Source organism: Drosophila serrata, unplaced genomic scaffold, assembly GCF_035046125.1.
Source record: "Drosophila serrata isolate PLE 108 unplaced genomic scaffold, ASM3504612v1 contig_272, whole genome shotgun sequence".
NCBI classification, from domain to species: Eukaryota; Metazoa; Arthropoda; class Insecta; order Diptera; family Drosophilidae; genus Drosophila; species Drosophila serrata.
Window position 1 is genome coordinate 5,911,520 of NW_028257170.1, and position 20,165 is coordinate 5,931,684.

The 20,165-nt window shown below is 45.4% G+C and overlaps 5 protein-coding genes across 8 annotated transcripts; 2 read left to right on the forward strand and 3 right to left on the reverse strand.

Moving 5' to 3' along the window:
* Positions 1-218: 218 nt before the first annotated feature.
* Positions 219-2,748, reverse strand: Tektin-C (Tektin C). 2 transcript variants are annotated; one of them, XM_020961218.2, is made up of 3 exons: positions 2,062-2,748; positions 1,479-1,991; positions 219-1,008 (listed from the first exon to the last, which is right to left on the reverse strand). In XM_020961218.2, exons 1-3 carry the CDS (start codon positions 2,232-2,234, stop codon positions 429-431), a joined length of 1,266 nt encoding a protein of 421 aa, XP_020816877.1. In that variant the 5' UTR covers positions 2,235-2,748; the 3' UTR covers positions 219-428. The 2 variants fall into 2 exon arrangements, with proteins under 2 accessions (XP_020816877.1, XP_086689217.1); XM_086833091.1 differs by having other exon boundaries at positions 1,479-2,013; positions 2,062-2,339.
* A 1,278-nt stretch (positions 2,749-4,026) lies between these two features.
* Positions 4,027-17,570, reverse strand: S6k (Ribosomal protein S6 kinase). The gene is made up of 10 exons (XM_020961482.2): positions 16,942-17,570; positions 14,559-14,599; positions 13,730-13,856; positions 13,535-13,666; positions 13,337-13,470; positions 13,080-13,271; positions 12,904-12,994; positions 12,600-12,848; positions 12,427-12,534; positions 4,027-6,985 (listed from the first exon to the last, which is right to left on the reverse strand). Exons 1-10 carry the CDS (start codon positions 17,038-17,040, stop codon positions 6,695-6,697), a joined length of 1,464 nt encoding a protein of 487 aa, XP_020817141.1. The 5' UTR covers positions 17,041-17,570; the 3' UTR covers positions 4,027-6,694.
* LOC110190824 (uncharacterized) lies at positions 7,474-12,259 on the forward strand. The gene is made up of 3 exons (XM_020961480.2): positions 7,474-9,602; positions 10,652-11,857; positions 11,924-12,259. Exons 1-3 carry the CDS (start codon positions 9,245-9,247, stop codon positions 12,091-12,093), a joined length of 1,734 nt encoding a protein of 577 aa, XP_020817139.2. The 5' UTR covers positions 7,474-9,244; the 3' UTR covers positions 12,094-12,259.
* A 7-nt stretch (positions 17,571-17,577) lies between the features above and the next one.
* On the forward strand, positions 17,578-19,074 carry kri (uracil phosphoribosyltransferase krishah). 3 transcript variants are annotated; one of them, XR_015271803.1, is made up of 3 exons: positions 17,578-18,112; positions 18,176-18,778; positions 18,883-19,074. XR_015271803.1 is itself a non-coding variant. In XM_086833092.1 (2 exons), the coding sequence occupies exons 1-2, from the start codon at positions 17,865-17,867 to the stop codon at positions 18,717-18,719; spliced, it is 792 nt and encodes a 263-aa protein (XP_086689218.1). In that variant the 5' UTR covers positions 17,611-17,864; the 3' UTR covers positions 18,720-19,074. The 3 variants fall into 3 exon arrangements, 1 of the variants encoding a protein (XP_086689218.1); XR_015271804.1 differs by having other exon boundaries at positions 17,615-18,112; positions 18,176-18,773; XM_086833092.1 differs by having other exon boundaries at positions 17,611-18,112; positions 18,176-19,074.
* Positions 18,965-20,073, reverse strand: mad2 (mitotic arrest deficient 2). Its single transcript, XM_020961486.2, has 3 exons — positions 19,787-20,073; positions 19,551-19,697; positions 18,965-19,486 (listed from the first exon to the last, which is right to left on the reverse strand). The coding sequence occupies exons 1-3, from the start codon at positions 19,857-19,859 to the stop codon at positions 19,083-19,085; spliced, it is 624 nt and encodes a 207-aa protein (XP_020817145.1). The 5' UTR covers positions 19,860-20,073; the 3' UTR covers positions 18,965-19,082.
* Positions 20,074-20,165: the final 92 nt, after the last annotated feature.

Here is a 20,165-nt window from a genome sequence, read left to right on the forward strand (position 1 = left end):
ATAGCTCGTTCGAACTACCGATTGACACTATAAAATACCAGAATATACTGGATGGGAGATTTAAATATTTGAAAAACAGATCGTTTTTTCAGCCACTTGCAAAATTAATTTAAATTTGGCAAATTTCTTGCAAATGTACAATATATTCTTTTAACTGCTCAGAAATTGTCCCAAAAACTTAATTTGCATTCATAGAGGTATTCAAATAACGCTTGATGTAACTGGAAAATCGAAAGTGAATTTCAATTTATTAAGTAATTTGGGATCGAACACGAAATGCACATGCATGATGCATCTAATTTGATTAATGGTGGTGGCTGGGCTGCGTGCAGGACGCTGGTTGCGACTACTTGACTGGTGCGTTACAGGGACTTGGTACTGGAACTGGTACTGGTACTGGTACTGGTGATGCTGCTGCCTGGCCAGGATTAGAAAGTCTGGTACTTGAGAGCCTGGCGCAGAGTCATGCAATCGACCTCGTCAATCTTGCAGGTATTCGCCTTGATGTTGATCTCCTCCTCCTGCATCACCTGGACGTGCATCAGGTAGCGCATGGAGGCCTTGTTCTCGTTCAGCTTCTGGTTGAGCTTGCAGACAGAAGCCTTCAGCGCCTGCAGCTCGTTGTAGAGCGCGTCCTGAACCATGTCGCAGGTTAGTTCCAATCCGGGCCGGTGGGCGCGATTGCTGAGGCGCGTCTGGCACAAAGTGATGGCCCGCTGCTTGTCCATCATCTCCTTCTCCAGCTCAGTCATGTTGCGCTGCACCTGGTGGATGTGGTCCATTGTGTCCTTGTGCTTGTTCTCCAAGCACTGCTTCACGTGCTTCGTCTCCGCAATCCGACGCTCGAAGGCCTCGTTTGTGCGGTCCGTCTGGTTCTGCATGTCCTCGCACACCTGCTTCAGCAGCAGATCGATGTAGGCACGCAGCTGTCCAGCGGACACCAGAGCCTTGGCGTTGGCCTCCAAATTCTCGTACGTCTGCGCCTGCCACTCGGTCAACGAAAATTGGCTAAAAGAGTGGGATGTGGATGAAGACACAGACAGATAGCGAAAGTTAGTGAAGTCATGGCAACCATCGGATCGATTTATAAAGAAGTGTTTTCTATTTTTGTGAATTTTTCTAACCGATATTGCCTAGGAAACTATATTGACCTTCCTCAATCGAGGTTAGATGAAATAAAGACGTGGCTTAGAAAAGTTTAATTAAACTAATAACTTTGATAAATAAAGTATTATTTTACAAGAATTAAAATTGAATAAAAACGAAGCTTGTGACATATGTAGAACGTTAAATTAGGTCGAGAGCTAGGGGCTCTAGGAGTTGGTAAAACGTGTATTAAAGTTTAGTTTGAAGAAAGTTCATATTATAATTTAATAGTGATTGATTTTTAAGATTCTTTGATATCGCATTTTCCCTGTCCTGGATATGCTATGCAAAATATTTTGGAATTGCCCAAAGGATTAAAAACAGAAACCTACCAGTGCTGCTTGGAGAGATCCTGACCCTTGCCCAGGTCATGCTGGAAGTCCTTGAGCTTCAAGTTCTTCTCGTCGATGGCCAGAGACTTGTCCTTGGCGGCCAAATCCTGATCGAGCAAATAGATGGCGGCACGCAGCTTGCGGATCTGCTCCTCGGCTTCCTTGAGGGCGGCATCGGCCAGTCCCTGGCAGCCCTTAATTACCTTGAGTTCGCGGCGCAGCGAGCGGTCCACCTCGTCATCGCAGAGATCGACCCCGATCCGGCCTTCGCGCAGGATCAGGCACTGCTTGCAGATGGCCAGTGATTTATCCTTGAGAAACTCAATGCAGTTGAGCACCCGGTTGCGATAGGTGTTGAGCGCCTCATCCTCCAAAGCGGCGGTCTTTTTCTGCCGATTCAACTCATCAACAAGAAAGCGAATCTCGCTGGTGCGTTCGCGCATGTGGTGCTCCACCTCGCGCTGCCAGTTCTTGGTCGTGTCCTTCGTCTCATCGACTACGCGACGCGACTCCCTGGATGGTGATAGGTCATCAACTGGAATCCGTTCACCCAAAATTCACACCATTCCCCCGATATACTCACTCCACGATCCGCTCGGCGAGCTTCTCCTGGTCGCAGGTGATCCTAAACTTGATCTTGTTGTTGTAGTCCCAATCCTCCTCGGAATAGCGAGGCGGGCACTTGGCCACCGGGCCCAGATGCTTCCCGGCCAGCTGGAGGCCCGTGATGCGGCGCGACTTCAGATTGGGCAACATCTTACTGGAATTGCGATTGGAATCGGAATGGGGATTAAGGTTGCGTAAGAAACAAAAGAATGTATGCAGGGATAAGCGCTCCGTGTAAAGTGTAACTGTCGCTGCAAAATCTCTACACTCGATTGCCCCCACCTGGCACACTTCTCGAGCTGGGAATATTTCGAGTATGTACCTGGCTGGCTGGCTGCCTGTCGCTGAATCTCAGCCGGAGTCGGAGGAGAGTCGCTGGCGACCTGGGACCTGGAACGACCTCAGTGGCCTACCCTCCGCTCCCACGGGCTTCGTTAAATCGATTCATGCTAGGGAATTTACGGTTGCCTAGCGGTATTTATTGTTATGTTGCTTAACCCCCGATTTCCCCGCTGAATGAATTCCTTTAACCTAACACGGAGAAATAAATTTGACATTTAAATGAATCATCTATGGGATCAAATACAAGAAAAATATTCCAAGAAGTTACCCATAATAATAAGTATTTAATTCATTTATTGATTAAAGATGAAATGTCTTCGATACTGAATTAAAACTAATATATTAAATATCTCTAATTTGAAATGCTCACCAATTTTTGTTTCCGTGTACCGGCTCCATCCGTCGGCGTGCATGTGCTTGTCCAATGCGCTTGTGCCGTGTGTCACCTGGCAGTCAGTCCAATTGGGCACACGGAGCTCAACTCTGGCAAAGCAGCTCCGCCGGTGATTCCACATAGTTGCTCCTGCACCTTGCGGTCCCGTCTTACGGCATGTTTATAAATAGTTTTATGCCGGAGACATTTTGGGTCGGGGGAACTGGAGGATTGAGCCACTGGCAGCTCCTCCTTGATCGATTTATGCTAACATACTTTCGCTTTTGCGCCTTCGTTTTCAGATTCGACGTTAGCATACTGGGCTTCTCCTTGATACTTTTTGCTTTATTGCAAAGTTTTTGGCATTAATTATGCTAATCAATGGCATTTGCGTGTCTAAGTGGGTGGGACTAAAAATAAAGAACCACCTATGATTGGATTTGGCATTTGCACTAACAGTTTGAGATGATTTGAGAGGTTTAAGGGCCACTTGGAAAACAGGACCGGTCTAAGGTGGAGGCCTTCCATATAGGGCCGATGAGCACCGATAGTTTGCGGAATGATATTTTTTTATTGTATTATTAGACATTAATGACTACTTATTCTTAAACAAAAAATTAAATCAAATTAATTGTGTCATACAAAAATAATCAAACTTTCATTGTCACAACTAAAGAAGAAAGTTAAGTCTGTCAAGAGGATGTAACAACTTCTTTAAAAAAGATATACATATATTTTATTAAATATATTATTTTGCTTTGCCATTGCAGGGTATTTTAATTTCAGTCAGAAGCTTGCGACGCAGTGAAGGAATAATTTCCGACCCTATAAATCATATATATTCTTGATCAGCATCAACAGCGAAGTCGATCTAGCCATGTCTGGTCAAAAAATACATTTTTAAAATTTTTCCAAAAATTAAAAAAGAAATATATAAGGGGTTATACATCGTTTACGTTTTCAAAATTGGACAAAAAATTGAATTTTCCAAATTTTAAAAATCAATATGCAGATTCGTTAACCCTATACAAATTAGCATAGAAAAGCATTCCGTATTGAAATTAATGCATTTTTGGCTTAGTGGCTCTAAAACCGATCACAGTTTTGGCTGTTTGTGAGGTGAACTCAGTCTTAGAGCCGCTGCCAAGCCCCTAAGTTCAGCAGCTTAAAAGCTTTCGCCGGCGAAGCTTTCGAGGGAATCCCAGAGAGTCGGACATTTATATTAGGTTTTTCTTTTTGTAAAATTAAGTTTTTAATATATTACGATACACATTTTTGCCATATACATCTTTTATATCCACATAGTCGTATATACGCACTGCGCTTACAGCTAACTGATAAAAATGTACAATTTAATTAACTAGGATCTCTGGATGATGTCGTCGGTCGGCGACGTTATGCTAAATGGTTCGCTCTTTGTTATCATTTTATTATTTTGGGTTTCTTCCGTGTTTCGGTTTCGGCTTTTCGTTTGGCTTCAACGATCTTATGGCTTATGGCAGCTCGTCCAGAACTCTCCTCCTCCTTCTCCTCCGCTTCGATTTGGTTATTTTGGTAACATATTTCGGTCTAACGAAAGACTGTTCTTCCTACGAAATAACTATAATTAGGCCTCGCTGTCTGCGTGTGTGTTTTTATGGTTTATTAACAGTGAACTTTGAAATTCTATTCCTCCTCTGCCCTCGGGGATAAGTACAATTACTCTCGGTTGGTAATTAACATTATAGTTAGCTGGACTGTACAGTTTCGTTTCTGGATTTGGGATTTCAATTGGTTAACTTGGCTATCTAAGAACTCGGGTGAAGAAGCAGTGTTCCTGCCGCCTCTGGTTTCTGGCATCGCCCTTGGTTTTGGGTTTGCTTTAAATTCATTACTTGCGATTTGTTTTTTTGTTTATTGTAGTTTGTAATTTGTTGCTAGTTCTTTTTTTAATCTTTGTTTTGTTTCCTCTCTCATGTAGGCAGTGTTACATCTTTCTGGGTTGCTTTTTGTTTTTAATTTGTTCGATAGTTAGTTTCTCCCCATTTTCTCTTCGTTAGTTTAAGATTTTCTCTTTTTTTTACACAATTCTTGGCTTTAGCACATTTGCTCAACAATGAAAATAAGTCGATCGTTTCCTTCCACAAATTGAAAACAGTTTCATTTTTCGGTTTTGTGTGGGTATTTTTTTCTTCTTATTTTTCTTACATTTAAAAATAATGATTCGTTTAATAAAAAATACAAAATACATTTAGCAGTAAAACAAGAACCAAAAAACACAGAAAGAAAAGTAAGTGTACAATGAAAAAATATATATATTTGTATAATAATATATACTCTTTTGTTGTTGTTTCCTAATTTCTCGATTTTTATTTTGTAGTAATAGTTCTGTTTCGTTTCTGTACTTTAGTTGGTAGAGTTAATCCTTTGTTAAGTTCTTTTATTTGCATCGCACAGTGTTTAGCTGTTTGTGTAACAAAAATAATTGCTTTTGAGGTATTTATTCTTTTGTTTATATAAATATTCTTTATACACATCATAACCGTTATAAGTATTTAGGTTCTTAGTCGCTTTCATTTTCCATAGTGGGTTTTCCTCTTCACTCTTCTCCGCTTTTCTTTATATTTTCGTTTCTTTTTTATAGTTTTTGTAGTTGTCTTGTCTTTTTTAAACAATTCAAAGCACCTTTTGATTATATATATTTGAAATTGTAATTTTTCCCTATTTTTCTCTTTACAAAAAATATATGCGGAAACTGAAAGGGAATATAATCAAAGTACATTAGATGTTCCTTCTTTGGGGCTTATCGTTGTGGCAGCGTTTAGCTTCTCAGTACGCGGTATTATTTTTGTTTCTCTCTTTAGTTTCTTCATTAATTTAAAAACAAAAATTGACAAAAAAGCAACAAAAGCTTAAATGGAACCAATATTAAAATAGGGAGAAGTCCCTTATGCGAGCAAGTTACTTGATTTATTTTACAATCGTGCTGAGGGGGAAACCTGTTACTCTTTTATATAGTTTATGTTTGTTATTTAGTTTATTTCGTTAACGTTCTAGTTTAGTTTATAATTTACATTTCATTTAAGTTTGTGTCTGCTGCTGCTGCTGTCCCTAAGACCTATAGTCTCTACATTTGATGCCTACCGTAAAAGGTGATCGAAATATGAAAAAAAAAATATGTAAAAACAATTGGAAAACCGCGCTATACACTTAAAGTAAGCTTCACGAAGAGCAATTCCTAGCCATGATTATGGTTGAGCCACTAACTCACACATATTCCATCTATCCCTCGAAGTAAGAACCCTCCTTGCTTTCAATTACAGGGATTAAACAAGAGTTAAAACAAAATTAAAGTGTGTTGCGTGTGTGTGTGTACATTTGAACTAAATTGTGTAAACCTTTTCGCCTATATAAAACATAAGTGTAAGTATAGTATTTATACATAAACACGGATAAGTTGGGGCTGGGTTCGGTCCGGCTGCGATCTCTAGCCTGCCATCTCTCTAGGTCGTATATATATAGTAAACCTATAGCATATGTTTATGTGGATGTCTCTCTCTAACTGTAGTATCTCTAGATGTATCCAAAAACGAACGCTCTTCTCCCTATCCTTCTCATCATCGTTATCATTATCATAATCCGATCCGAGCACGCTCTCATTAACAAAACAACAATTCCTGCTCCTGCTCCTGCTCCGGCTTCGTCTCCATTGCTGCTGCTGCTCATCCTCCTCCTCCTGTTCCTGTTCATTCCGAATCCTTGGCCAAGCCCTCCACACTCCACATACATATATACGTCATAATAGTAACTGTCAATTTCTCTGTCGGGGGAACGGGGGCGGTGTTGGTGGGATGCGTTGGATAGGTTGGATGGATGCTTGGATGGGAAGCTACCGCTCCTGTGCCAGCAAACCTTTTTAGACCATCGGCAATCCTTGCTGGACATCCATCATCTCGTCCTGCGCCGGCGAAGGTCGCGGCGCAAACGTCTGCATATGGTGCGGTGGCGTGGCCCTGGCGAACATTCCGGAGCGCTGCGGATGGCCATGCATGGCCATTGAGGCATTGGGGCCCGCATTGGCGGACGGGAACTGAAGCCGGAAGCTGCTGTCCGGCAGCTGGCGGGGTGTGCGTCGGGGGGAGCGCGCCGGCATCCGATTTGCCCGGTGCATGTCCTCCAGTATCGAGGGCGCAACGTAGGTGAAACCCTGCAAAAATAAGACAAAATAGGAAATGAGAAAACCTTGAGCCAACTTGCCATCTAGAGTGTGACTCTCCCCCAATCCGTGACCCACTTGCCCGGTCGTGTGCGCAATTGGAATCGGATCGGGCAACTACACTTGCTTAGTTCGAGTCCAGTCGGCGTCGATCCGATTCCCGTCTTGCATACTAATACTGCCCCCTCAGTAGTTGGCGAAGCAGGGATTATGCAAGCCCCTGGGCACTGGATTGGGTTCGGACTCTGGCTGCTCCATGTAACACATTTTACATAATTTCCCAGCCCCGGCGTGGAGAGACATTAATTAAATATATTTGTCTTGACGAAATCCACCGGCAAATGCAATAAATTAATTAAAAGCAAAGCAAAATCAAGCAACAGCCGGCTGCCGTGTGTAAATTCCCCCCGGCACGGAGGCTGGACAGAAATGCGTGACGCCATCAGGAGGGGAGATTACTGTTGGCGGCAGGCGGGAAGCGGGAGGCGGGAGGCACTGTCGCTGCCAGGTGAAATGTACGTGAGAGCACCGCGTTCGCTAATTGGAACTGCGATCGAGCGCTGACCCACTAAGGCATCATCATCATAATTCGAGGTGCGCCAAGCGAGCGAATCGCACTGAGAAAGTGTGCATTATCCGTTAATAAAGTTCTAATTGAATCCCAGATTGGACCTCAATCAGGTGCAAATTGAATCCATTTCTTGCAGTGCTTTCTCAGCCTGATCTTCGAGCTTCATTAGGTAATTAGCAGAACTTTGTACGATGAGATAACCGCACAGTTTGGCCAAAACTGTTTGGTAAGAAAGTTTGGTAACAAGTTGGCGGTGCCTCTGGCTCGGCAAAGTGAAATCGTTAATAAGAACCCCATTTCATGAATCTCTTAATGTCTGACTTGCAGTTTAATCAATTATAAAATAAATAGCTTAATTAGTATGCTGTAAGGTCTGTTAATTTGTACTCTTCTGTCACTTTTTATGGATTTTAAAATATTACAATTAACCATTAATGGCACCAAGGTAAAAAATAAATACCTTATGTAAATGCTTCTTACTTTCAAACCAGATTTCAGTAAAGGTTCTAGTGCTCGTGGAAAACTTCTAAAACCTTTTCACACCTTCAAGAGCAGAGGTAAAAGTACCCGTACCCATTTCCGGCGCTTCAGCTACTCTACTGCAACCTTAATTAGGCAATATTTAACAAGACATTTAGCCTACTAATCCCATAAACCCATAACCAAAACAAACTTTACACAGCTTACCACCAAAGCAGCTCAAGGGTCGTTCGACTCAGCCTGGTCACAGCACTCACTCTGGCACTCGCACTCGCATGTTTGTAAACAAATAAAACAAAAAGCAGTAGGGAGCCAAGAGCGATCGAGCCAAATCCAGCCACTTGGCCACTTGGCTCCTCCACTCATTGCCAGTCTCGCAGAAACGCTCAAAGCGTTCGGACACCAGCAAGCACAACGGAGCAGCGAAATAAGAAAGAAACCGAACGTGAACTGGGAGTGACTTTCGTGTGCCCGAGCTGGAGAAAGGCCTGCCTGGTGCTGGTGAAGTGGAGTGGAGAGTGAAGAGCCCGGTTCAGCAAGCATTTTTGCAGGTCGTTTAGGCAGGCGGGGCGATTTTCACCGATGACATTGATTCTGGGCCAATGTGCAGCGTCATTGGCGTCATTGGCGGGTTCAGGGCTATCGGGGATTACAGCCAGTTGGTAGCTACGTTAGCTTGGTATCAGGCAGCTTGTAAACCCAAAAAACAAAACCAGTTGAAGGGCAACGAGACCAGCTGCAGAGCGAGAGAAACTCGGCGCGCAGGCGTGCACGTGCACAAGACTCACTCAGAGAGCAAAATTTAACCGAAAGTGGGACAAGACCAGAACCAACACCACCAGCTGAGTGCCAGTGCTCGTCAAACTGTGCGCGGAAGTGTTAAATTCACTTAAACGAGATTGCATAAGCACCCAAGAAACCAGCTAATAAAAGAAATATAACTACAATAAATGTACGTAAAAAAAGTGTAAAAAATGTGTGAAAATAATAATAACATACGATAACACAAAAGCCACGCTTTGTTCGTTGTCGTCGTGACTTTGGTGGGGTAAAAACCAAGCGAAAACTTAACTTTACACTGAGCAACGACACAAAACAACACAGCACACTCAAAAAAAAAAAACAAAATAAAAAAAAACAAAGATACCAGCTGTATGTAAAGGAAAATCATTGCGAGCCAAATTTAAGCACCTAAAATAATGTCCAAGTACTGGAAAATAAATTCACTTTCGTTGCTACATTGCCTGGCAGCGTGGCTAACTGTGGCGACGGTATTGCAACAACCTCCGCAGCAACTACTGCAGCAGCAACCAAGAGATACTGCAGCAACATTAGACAACACAAGACTCTTGAATGCAACTTCGGATGGTGGCATGGCTGCCACTTTCATCGACAACACCAGCAGCAATATCAACAGCAACGGCAACGGCAACAGCAATCACATCAACAACCATGAAGCCTCCTCTTTTGAGCCGCAGCAGCAACAGCAACAGCAGCAGCAACAGCAACCACCAACAATGCAATTTGCACATATAACGCCATTAGATAAAGAAGTAGGTATGCATCAACAAAAACAACATTCAGCAACTGCATCAGCAGCAGCAAACGGATACTGCCTTATATCGATACCCTTCTTTTTTGATTCGACGTGATAGCTTCTCCCATTTTAATGGGGGTTATTAGACAAGGTTACCAAAATATAGTTTTTGAATAGTTTAAGAAGTGAGATAAAGCTAGGACTCACTTTATTTTGACAATTTTAACGATGTAACCTTAATATTGATTCTGATCAAGAATGTATATATTATAGGGTATATATTATAGGGTCGAAAGTGACTTCTTAAATGCTCTTCAAGCTTCTGACTAAAAAAATATTACCATGCAAGACTATAAAAGAAACACACATTTAGCTTACCTTACTCAAAAATTAACTCTTCCCTTAGTGATTTAATCAAAGCATTGATTTTAATCTATTTAAGCTCCGATTTAAGCTTTAATAGTTGAAGAATCAATCAAGAAGCTTGAAAACGATTTAGAACAATTTATGCCACCCCATTTAGGGCAGTGTAATGCCGCTTTTCTTCCCACTCTTAACACTCCTCCCTAATTGCGCCTGCACTCATATGACAAAGAGAAATTTTCGTCACGATTTAGCTGAACGACCTGATCGTTTGGCACTCGCTTATGGGCGGGGAGCCGCCTCATCAACAGGCCACCAACCAAAGTGCGTTTTTATATGGAACAGCGGTAGTCGGAACTCACCACCTTCGGTGGCATTAAAATTTTGCGAATTAGCCACAACAGAAAGGCAAGGGCATAGAAAGGCGGCAGAGGCGAAGGTGGGGGAAGAGAAGATGGCCAGCACCTAGCCAAGTCGGAGCTTCAATCGTGAAAGTGAAATTTATTACACTTGAATTTGAAAACGAAAATCAGAGCGCTAGTCCCAAAGAGCCAGAGCTCTGGGAAAGGGAGGCGGTGGCGGATGGCCAATGGCCGAGTAAGTTTGGGTAATTTCACGGGGACGGGCACTGGAAATGGGGCTAATTAAAAACCCAGCCCAGCCATGCTAACCGTGCCTATCTGGGCCTTTCCATCTCTAATTGCAGTCGATCGCCTGATCAAGCAGTGGGCACCCATCGTTTGGCTGGCGCCCGAGGAGAAATTTATGCCACTGGGCGTGGAGGAGTTCCTGCAGTACGTCCATCCCATGGATAAGGACAGCAGCTTCCGACCAGGAGTGCCCTTTAGAGAATACTCGACCAAGTCGCATTTGGTCACAAACGGCGAGATACAGGATCTATTAGAAGACGACAATTCGTTTCTGTACGGCCGCAATCCCAATGAGAAACCGGTGCCCATCTATGGTGTGGTCACAATGTGTCCGTCGAGAAGGGAGCTATCTGGGCCACCTCCGCAGCCGCAACACACTCCTCTACCAGTTAGCACACGGGGTCCCTACATTCCCGTCTCCATCGATCCCCTCGAAGAACGCAATGACACCATTCGGAGATCCTCAAGACTTTTTCCACTATTCCAGCGGGTAAAACGACAGGCTCCTGTAGCGAATCCCAAATACAATCCACTCAACGCGTACGAGGAGCTGGTAATGGAGCCCACCCAAAAGCCACCACCAGATCAGGAGCTGCAACCAGATTCAGAGGGAGGTGTGCCGGTGAATAACTTCATAGCCAATCTGGCGGACAATGTCAAGTTCAGCGGCGGAACGGATCCCGACGACAATCTGGAGGACAACAGCATTGGCAAGGCCCCTGAACAGGAGGCGAATCAGGGGCAGGGCAAGCTACCGGGCTTTCATGTCACCTACTGGATGTTCTATCCCTACAGCCAGGGCAAGACCATGTGCACCGTGAGTCTGGGTCCCCTCGGAAGGATTCCTTTCCCCGCCGTCTATGGTTATTGCTTGGGCAATCGCAAGGATATTGGCAGCCATGTGGGAGATTGGGAGCACATGAGTTTGTACTTCAATGGGGATGCAGAGCCGCAGGCCATGTATGTGTCGGCCCACGATGCGGGCGCCTACTATAGCTACAATCGACTGACGGGCTCCTTTGAGTTCCGCCGCCAGGAGACACGCAAGGGAATCTTGCAGCGCCCGAACTTTCCCAAAACAGTGACGACATTTAAGAACCATCCGGTTCTGTTTGCCGCCAAGGGATCGCATGGTCTGTGGACGGCGCCAGGGAAGCATCGATTCGTTAAGGTGGCTCGTCTGTACGACATTAACGGATTCGGCACGCCTTGGAACACTTGGAAGGCCGTCGATATAAGCTACGAGAATGTGAGATCCTATGGTAAGTATTATTACCTTTTATACTTTTAAATTCCAACTTTAATCCCTTCTTTTGGATATTGGGCAGGCCGCTCTTTGGTGCCCGATTGGCTCACGTATCGTGGCAAGTGGGGTAATCCCAAGAGTAAGTGTCATCCCTTCCGGCGGATTGGCCTGAACTTCTGCGAGTTCACGGACGGACCCACTGGAATACCGCTCAAGGAGCCCCACTTTCAATGCGGTGCTGACTATCGCTAAGGACGAAGAGATCCCTTGCCTAGGCTTAGTCTATAGTTTAGTAATGTATTTATTGTGAAACCAAAACCCAAAAAGATATCCCATTAATGACTAAAAAGAAAATGCAAAAGTTAACAAAAAATGTGGGTTTCTTTGCCAGGATTACATATAAAAAAAAAAACTAAAAGCCTTCCCAGGAAAAGGATTCAAATTTCAAGAAAACTAACCTCAGTCTTCGGTCAATATTCGATATATCAAGGAACTGTAATTGATATGAACGCGATACTATTGTCTGCTATCTATAGGCCGTTTCCTTTCGATATTAATCCCTATCCCAATCTGTTCTCTACTCACTTGGAAAATTAAATTGGCACTTTCGCTCAGCGTTGTATCATCCGGTGAATCCACTGGTATTTGTCTTGTAAATCTCGTATCGAACTGTGAGACATCGTCCTCGCTCCGCTGTTGGGTTAGAAAACAATTAAAAATCAGAAAAAGCTAAGGAAAATTAAAAAGTGACAACGTACCAAAAGCGGTTTAATTGGAGGTTCGAGGCGTCTAGCTAAAACATCGTCCCAGTTGACGTGCTTGAAGAATGGATGTATTTGAACAGCCGCCGCATCTTCTGGACCACTGCCCAGGCGTTGGGGCTCCTGGCGCTTCATCAGGCGACGCACCAGATCCCTGGCTTCTGGTGTGAGGTAGGCTGGCAAATTGAGCTTGGCTTTCAGAATGGTCTCGATGGTCTTCTTTCGATTCTCGGCGGTGAAGGGAGGCTATTGGAATTTGGCTGTGATTAAGAAGTCCAAGAAATACAAGCTGATAGCTTACCACTCCCGTAAGCATGTCGAACATGAGTGCGCCAAGTGACCACCAATCTACTGCTTTGCCATGGCCACTTCTGGTCAGAATCTCAGGTGCCCTGCAAGCAAAGAAAGAATAAGTCAGCTACGGATCCACTAGACCTCGGTTGGGAGAAAGGATAAAAGGCCGACGGGCGCACGCACATGTACTCAATTGTGCCGCAGAAGGTGTGGGTGACAATACCCTCTTGTATGTGCTCCTTGCACAGACCAAAGTCGGTGAGCTTTACATGTCCCTGGGCGTCCAGTAATATGTTCTCGGGCTTCAAGTCGCGATATATGATGCCCAGCTTGTGTAGATGGCCCAGGGCCAAAATGATTTCGCTCAGATAGAAGCTGCAATAAAAATAAAAAATTGTTAGTCTTTGAATTAATATTTTGTAGAACATTGATGTCTTTACCAAGTGGTATCCTCGAGAAAGATGCCCTCGCGCTCCAAATGCATAAACAGCTCACCGCCGCTTAGATACTCAAGGATAAGATATAGTTTTCCGTCCGTCTGAAAGGCATAGACCAGCTCCACTATAAACGGATGCTAAAATGAGAGAAAAGAATAGCAATTAGTATGATTTTAAGGCGTTAATCCTAACCAATCGCACCTTGACTGCCTCAAGAATATTGCGCTCGGCGCGTGTGTGCGCTGTGTCCTTTTGGTTGGTCACTATCGATGCCTTCTTGAGCACCTTCATCGCAAAGTATTTGTTGGCATCTCGTCCAGCGGTCATGCGCACCTGTCAACGGATGTAAAGATAAGTTATGACCAGTTTGCGATCGGAATCTGAGGATCGACATACCTGAAATACTTTGCCATAGCCACCTTTGCCAAGGACCTTCTTGAGTTCAAAGTCCTTGGGTCCCAGCTTGATTTTGCCCGGATTGACATTTTCCTCGGATAGCTGTATGGTCTCCTGGCCCTCAGCGCTGATTAGGGGATTAGGGAAAATAGAGAATTGGGGAGTTGGTTAATTGCTGTCCTCTGCGTTGGGTGTTTGCGTCTGGGTCTGACTGGCTGGCTGGCTAGCGTGGGAAAGGAGCAGCCCACGTGCTATAAATAAATCCCATGGCGTGCACGCGCCAATCGTCACCTCTCTTACACCCTGTGCTCCTCCTTTCGCCTACTAGCAAGCCCAGCAGCTCCTCCATCACGGCTGTCGAGTGTTTGCCGTGAGTCTTGTTTACACATGGAACTAGCTGGCTCATTGAAGAGGCAGCCAGAGGCCGGGTGACAGCTTGTCGGTAGTCAATACCAGTTGTAAACACTTCTGTGCACCCCCGACTGTTCATCTGTCCGTCTGTCCCTCTCTGTTGCCGTTCGTTATCACCGTCCAGTGAAGTGGTAGTGCGCGTCTGTCCGGGATCAGGCTTTCCGAGCCGAATCAATCAGATGTTAACACTGTCAACGCGCTTTCGCAGTGTGCAAACACTGGGCCTGAGCTGATAATTGGCAATTAGGCTGCTCATTTCTGTCCCGACTTTATCTACGCGACGAGGAAGTCTGGATGGACTGCGATCCCTTCCTCCCAAACCCCTTTATGATCGGCCCGTGCGCGTATCTCCCCCACATTCTGAGAAAACCACAGTCATGTCGTTGTCCTCCAGCGACATTGCTGGGGTATTACTCACTCCTGGTGCAGATTAATACACAATTCCGGTTCTAGGTCAACCTGCGAACGAAAAGAGAGACGGAGACGGTTGTAAGTGTGAGTGAGCATAACTGCCAGCGGAATATGTATGCGAAAAATCAACAATTAATCATAGTTATTACGAACTTGAGACCCGGACAGCAGAAGGGAAAGTTACACAGCACCAGCAGCAGCAGCAGGGAGCAACGAAGATAAAATGCTCTTGATCTTATCATTAATGCTTGAAAATATACCCTTTTTTATCTTTCTTACTTATTCATAAACAGTTTTGCGTTCTGGGTATATTTTTGTTGCGGGTAAGTAACATTAAGTTAGCAATTACACTTCCTAATGATCAGCTTAATGACTTTTTAATGCACAAAAGGCTAGAGTCTAATACATTTTTATAGACCTTAAAAAATATAAATAAGTAAAATCAGGAAAATATTAACAAACTGCATTAAGCGAAAAATCAGGAGACAAATTAATAACTGCTCATTGACCAGTATTTGGAATGCTTAAATGAAAAATAACAAAATAAAGTAAATAAAAGTTAAAAAATTCTCTTAATACCAGAAACTTATTCCCCATTCGGTGTTACCCCAAAACTTTAGCCAGCTGATATTTTTAACTTAGGGAGATTCCGATGAATGAAGAGATCGTCTCGGGACAGCCAGAGGGGCATGCTCTTGGTATTGGGTATTGGCTGTCTTTGGAGTCTGTGAATTTCTCCCCTTTCGATCTGCCCACACACACACATACACACGTAGCACTCTGCACACACACACTGGGAAGATGAGAAAAAGAGAATCCCACACAGAGATACACTTTCCGCACGCACACACACCTTTTCTTTAATGACAAACTAAATTTAGAACTCGGAACAATGCCAAATAATCTGCCGGCAATGCTGGCGCTGCCTCCTCCTCCATCTGTCCCCCCAGACGCTGTTGCTCCAACTGGGGGAAGGCCACAGTTAGGGGCAGCGGATGATGATGAAGAAGAAAAAGAAGCAGCAACGCCGCCACTCTCGTCATGCCTAAAATGTGTATAGAATATTTTTGACTAAAGTTCAATTGAATGGCGGCATCGGCATCTCGACATCGCCATCGCCAACATCTTGACGCTCTCGTCAGCACATTAAAAACTGGTTCACCTCGTCAGCGTTGGCGGTGGATTCCAATTAACGAATCCATCATAATTTATAGCGCTCACACGGCACCGATGGCTGGCGGCGGGTGCTTGCTCTGGGGGGTGTGTGCGCTTGCGTAAATCACATTTGACAAGCCGCCGAAAAGGGGGGCGATGCGATATGATAAGAACACAAGCAGCAATATCGGTATCACGCTCCCCACTAGCCATGTGGATTCCCCTGAAGAGCTCTGCGCCCTTCCAAGAGGTGCATCAAATACCCAAGAAATGTAAGACGTGCACAGGAAGAAATTAAGTCATACTAATGGGGTGTAGTATAGAAAAGTATTCAATTTTTCTAATAAACAGTATTCCCCACAAATCTCCCATAAAAACGTTTGTGATTCTAAATCACACAAAGAAAGCCAAAAGAATTGATTTGTTGAAAAAATCCCCAAAGATTATGAAATAGGAAGTTTACTTTCAAAGAATATATAAGTATGTGTCTAACCCATCAATAAGTTGCGTTCAGTGGACTTTTATGGGCTATATTTCCTAGTGTGCAGTTGCAACTGGTTCTATATAGTGGAACCCGAAAAATATTACCGATCCGCACGGTCGTGATCACGATCACGATCTGGATCGGGCGATCGCTCGTCACCTCACTCTCCTACACACAATATGTTGTTGGACCCCTATTCGCTATCAGCGCCAGAGGTTTTTCTCATTTTCTAATTTTATATTGTCCGCTGATAACGAATTTCGTTTTCTAAGTGGAAGTTTAGCCTCTTTCCCATTCCGCCTTCTATCTTCTACCTCTGCCACGGTCCGCAGTTGTTGCAATATTTCCATGGAGTGTGGCTGGTAATTGGTACTGATTATTTTGAAGGACACACACTCTGCCTGTCGATTGCCCAACGACGGTTTCGTAAGGAGGGATCTCGCACCGCAGTCGTGGGTAAATTTCCGTATTATGAATGTGCAGTGCAGTGTACGTGCTGCTGCTGCTAGATGACGCCAGAGCCGCAGTGATGCGGACTTTTGCGCAGCAGATAAGCCGAGTTTGCTGGCTGTGGATATGGGAAACGTAGCAAGAGAGAGGTATGGAAGGGCGAAGGGGGTTTGGGATGCCCAGACGGCCGCCAGGAAAACTCGCAGACAAAGCGAAAAGGTAAACAAAGGGGAAAATTCCAACTGCTGCTGCGGCTGCTGTTGGTGTGGGTACAATTATTGCTGCGCAGTTGTTCGCTTACGTCGTCCAGCTCGATCCTGTCGTCGTCCGAGTCCCTGGCCTTGTCGTCCTCGTGCAGCTCCAGGTCGAACAGCTCGCTGGGATCACTCACGTCCGCCATTTGTGCGATCTGGCCTGTGGAAGTGCCCTAGTCTGGTGCTGGTTGCTCGCTGGCTGGCTGGCTGGCGCTCCACCTCGCGAGGCACGGCGCTTGCGGAAGCGTTTTATTTTAGTCTCTCCGCTCCTCGCTCGTTGCGGGTCGGAACAGAACAGAACGGAACAGGCGCGGGGCAGCTTTCGTGGCCCCGAAGGTTATTGTTTATTAGTTAATGGCAAAAGCAATACAAATACACACACACGCACACCCGTACGGGCACGGGAGACACGCACCAACACTGCGACGCACGCACCACACACCACGCACTTGTGCCGCTCTTACACACACGCTAGCTGCGATAACTACTCTGCCCACGCGCGCCCTGCAATTTGTTGCTCCGCCAAGTACGCAATTATTCGCCACTGCCTAATCGCAATGCAGTAATCAGTAATTAAAATGCACTTTTTCTTTGTTTGCGAGTGAACACGAGGTGATGGGCTAGAGTGGCCAGACGGTGGCTAACGAGCTGTCAAATCATCGGCGGCTTATCGACTATCGATTGTTTTAACTATCGATGTGGCGAGAGAACCTGTCAAACATTATATATTTTTTTTTTCGAGCTAATGGGTGTTACGAAATTACTCTTAGCTTTGCATATTAATTAAATATTTGAAATTAACTCTTAAGTTGGTATCGATATTTGTTAACGATACTTTAATTATTTTAGAGTTGGGCATTCTTAAATAATTCACGGTCACACTGTCAGCCAAGGCACGCGCTAGAACAACAAAGACCCCCGCAGAACTTAATTAATTTGTACAGGAGCAATTGTAATTAAAGAACGAATCATGTGCACCGGCTCGCCCAGCAGCAATGGCTCCCAGTCGGAGGAGGGCAGCACCACGGAGCAGGCACCCCAGGAGCAGCAGGCGGAGACGGAACGCGAGCGGCCAGCGGAGCAACAGCTGAGAACGCCCACGCACGCAGTCGTGGCCGCTGCCACGGCGGAGGACATCCTAGCCGAGTATGGTAGCAACCTGAAGCTGCTCGAGTGCAACTCGCAGGTGGCCGAGCTGCTGACCATTCTTCGTGACAAGTAGGTTGCCGGTTGAGGCGAGTTTAGGAGTACGGCAACTGCAATATCGAATTTCCTCTGCAGGAACACCACACGCAGCGACTTCAAATTCTACGCCGACCGACTGATTCGCCTGGTGATCGAGGAGTCGCTCAACCAGCTGCCCTACACCCACTGCGACGTGGAGACGCCCACGGGCGCCATATACGAGGGCCTGAAGTACCGTTCCGGCAACTGTGGCGTGTCCATCATCCGGTCTGGCGAAGCCATGGAGCAGGGTCTGCGCGACTGCTGCCGTTCGATTCGTATTGGCAAGATCCTGGTCGAGTCGGATGCCAACACACATGAGGCACGCGTGGTGTATGCCCGCTTCCCTGACGACATTGGCAGCCGGCAAGTGTTGCTCATGTACCCGATTATGTCCACGGGCAATACGGTTCTGCAGGCAGTGAATGTCCTGCGTGAGCACGGCGTTCCTGAGAGCTGCATCATCCTTTCGAATCTGTTCTGTACGCCGATGGCCGCCCGCACAGTGGTGAATGCGTTCCCCAAGCTGAAGATTCTCACCTCGGAACTGCACCCGGTAGCGCCCAATCACTTTGGACAGAAATACTTCGGTACAGACTAGAGCTAGGCGCAGATGCAGACTTGACGACTAAGCGCGCTTAGCTGCTTAGGATAGGTAGAGTGAGTTGGCCACCTCCGCTGTCTCTGTCCATGCATGCATCTCACCTAGACAAACGCCAGCTCTACTAACGTCTGCTCCTTTCTCTCTCTGTCTCGATCCCTAGATGGCATTTGAAATACACAAAGCGATACGAAGCAAACGCGGCACAGGCGCAGTCGGGCGAGCTACCAAACTATTTAAGCAACTTTTAGCTTTTCACAACTGGCTTTTAATGCAACTTTCAAATATGTTACGTTACTTTTTTGGTTTTAACTATTTGTAAATATATAGAAAAGAATAAATATTTAAAGTGGAATGACTGCTCTAGGAGCTCATCTTGAAGTTGACCACGGTGTCCACCTTTTGCAGACCCGTGGAGAAGGAGCGCAGCTGCACGGTCTGTGCATTCTGGATGACAATGGCTCCCGTTTCGTCCCACTTGGCGGGCAGCTCTGTATTCTTTAGCGTGTGTATCATCACGTCGAAGGTGCAGATGCAATCGAGCAGCGGCAGATAGCTAACGGTGGCCGAGATCTGGCGCATTACATCTCGGATTTCGTTCTGGATGCGAGACAGCTCCTTGGTGGAGGTAAGCTTGCCGGGATCGCTCGTGTCGCCGTCGCCCAGTTCTGCCTGCATCTTAAAGTCCCAGCACTCGAGTACCTCCTTGCTGTGGGCGTTCGTGATGACCATGGAGATTTTGTTGATCATGTTCTTGGCCAGCCACTCTGCAAGCACGGGGCAACCTGTTTGATCACCCTTTATAAGCACACTCACACCGACCCCACTCACCTTCTGTTTGGCTTAGCACATTCTGCAGGAAAGTCGTGATCTTAGGATCCTTGGACATCAGGATGGTCAGTCCATATTGCTGGGTGCTGTCAAAGTTCTCCGCCGGATAAATGCCTCGTTGAAACAGGATGGAGTTGATTCCGTATTCTATTTAGGCCATTAAAAAGAATGGACAAGGGAAGACGCCATTGAACGCGGGCTTTCGATCGCTGCCAAGCGCAGGCTGGGCCACTTACTCAGATATTCCACGATTATCTGGGCAGAACCCTTAAGTGTGATACAGTTCTTGGTGGCCTGGGCAGTCGACATTATTTATATATATATATTTTAAACTATATTTTCGCCAACTTTATAGGATTTGCAAAATAAACGCCGCTAGTTTTTAAAGACAATCTGGTAGTGTAACCGTCGGACATCAGAGCCGAAAAGTTGTTTTTATCGGTGATATCGATGTTAAATAATTTTATCGATGTTATTAAGTCTCAATTTCGAGCCTCTGGTAACGCCACTGGATCGAGCCACTGACATTGCCACACTTTTCTATTTAGTGCTGCCAGACCATAAACAGATTCAAGCAACAGGCAGTGCTGCCCATCACTTTACTTAATTGGCGGG

Bases quoted from the DNA above. Each gene is read 5' to 3' on its own strand.
- LOC110190824 (XM_020961480.2), top strand. From the start codon at position 9,245: ATGTCCAAGTACTGGAAAATAAATTCACTTTCGTTGCTACATTGCCTG. The intron at 9,603-10,651 runs GTATGCATCAAC...CTCTAATTGCAG, and splicing joins GCCATTAGATAAAGAAGTAG to TCGATCGCCTGATCAAGCAG. The intron at 11,858-11,923 runs GTAAGTATTATT...GATATTGGGCAG, and splicing joins CGAGAATGTGAGATCCTATG to GCCGCTCTTTGGTGCCCGAT.
- kri (XM_086833092.1), top strand. From the start codon at position 17,865: ATGTGCACCGGCTCGCCCAGCAGCAATGGCTCCCAGTCGGAGGAGGGC. The intron at 18,113-18,175 runs GTAGGTTGCCGG...TTTCCTCTGCAG, and splicing joins CTGACCATTCTTCGTGACAA to GAACACCACACGCAGCGACT.
- Tektin-C (XM_020961218.2), bottom strand. From the start codon at position 2,234: ATGTTGCCCAATCTGAAGTCGCGCCGCATCACGGGCCTCCAGCTGGCC. The intron at 1,992-2,061 runs GTGAGTATATCG...ATCACCATCCAG, and splicing joins CTCGCCGAGCGGATCGTGGA to GGAGTCGCGTCGCGTAGTCG. The intron at 1,009-1,478 runs GTAGGTTTCTGT...CCACTCTTTTAG, and splicing joins GATCTCTCCAAGCAGCACTG to CCAATTTTCGTTGACCGAGT.
- S6k (XM_020961482.2), bottom strand. From the start codon at position 17,040: ATGGCGGACGTGAGTGATCCCAGCGAGCTGTTCGACCTGGAGCTGCAC. The intron at 13,667-13,729 runs GTATGTCGATCC...ATCCGTTGACAG, and splicing joins GCTATGGCAAAGTATTTCAG to GTGCGCATGACCGCTGGACG. The intron at 13,272-13,336 runs GTAAAGACATCA...TTTTTATTGCAG, and splicing joins TTTCTCGAGGATACCACTTG to CTTCTATCTGAGCGAAATCA.
- mad2 (XM_020961486.2), bottom strand. From the start codon at position 19,859: ATGTCGACTGCCCAGGCCACCAAGAACTGTATCACACTTAAGGGTTCT. The intron at 19,698-19,786 runs GTAAGTGGCCCA...TGGCCTAAATAG, and splicing joins GATAATCGTGGAATATCTGA to AATACGGAATCAACTCCATC. The intron at 19,487-19,550 runs GTGAGTGGGGTC...CCGTGCTTGCAG, and splicing joins TGTGCTAAGCCAAACAGAAG to AGTGGCTGGCCAAGAACATG.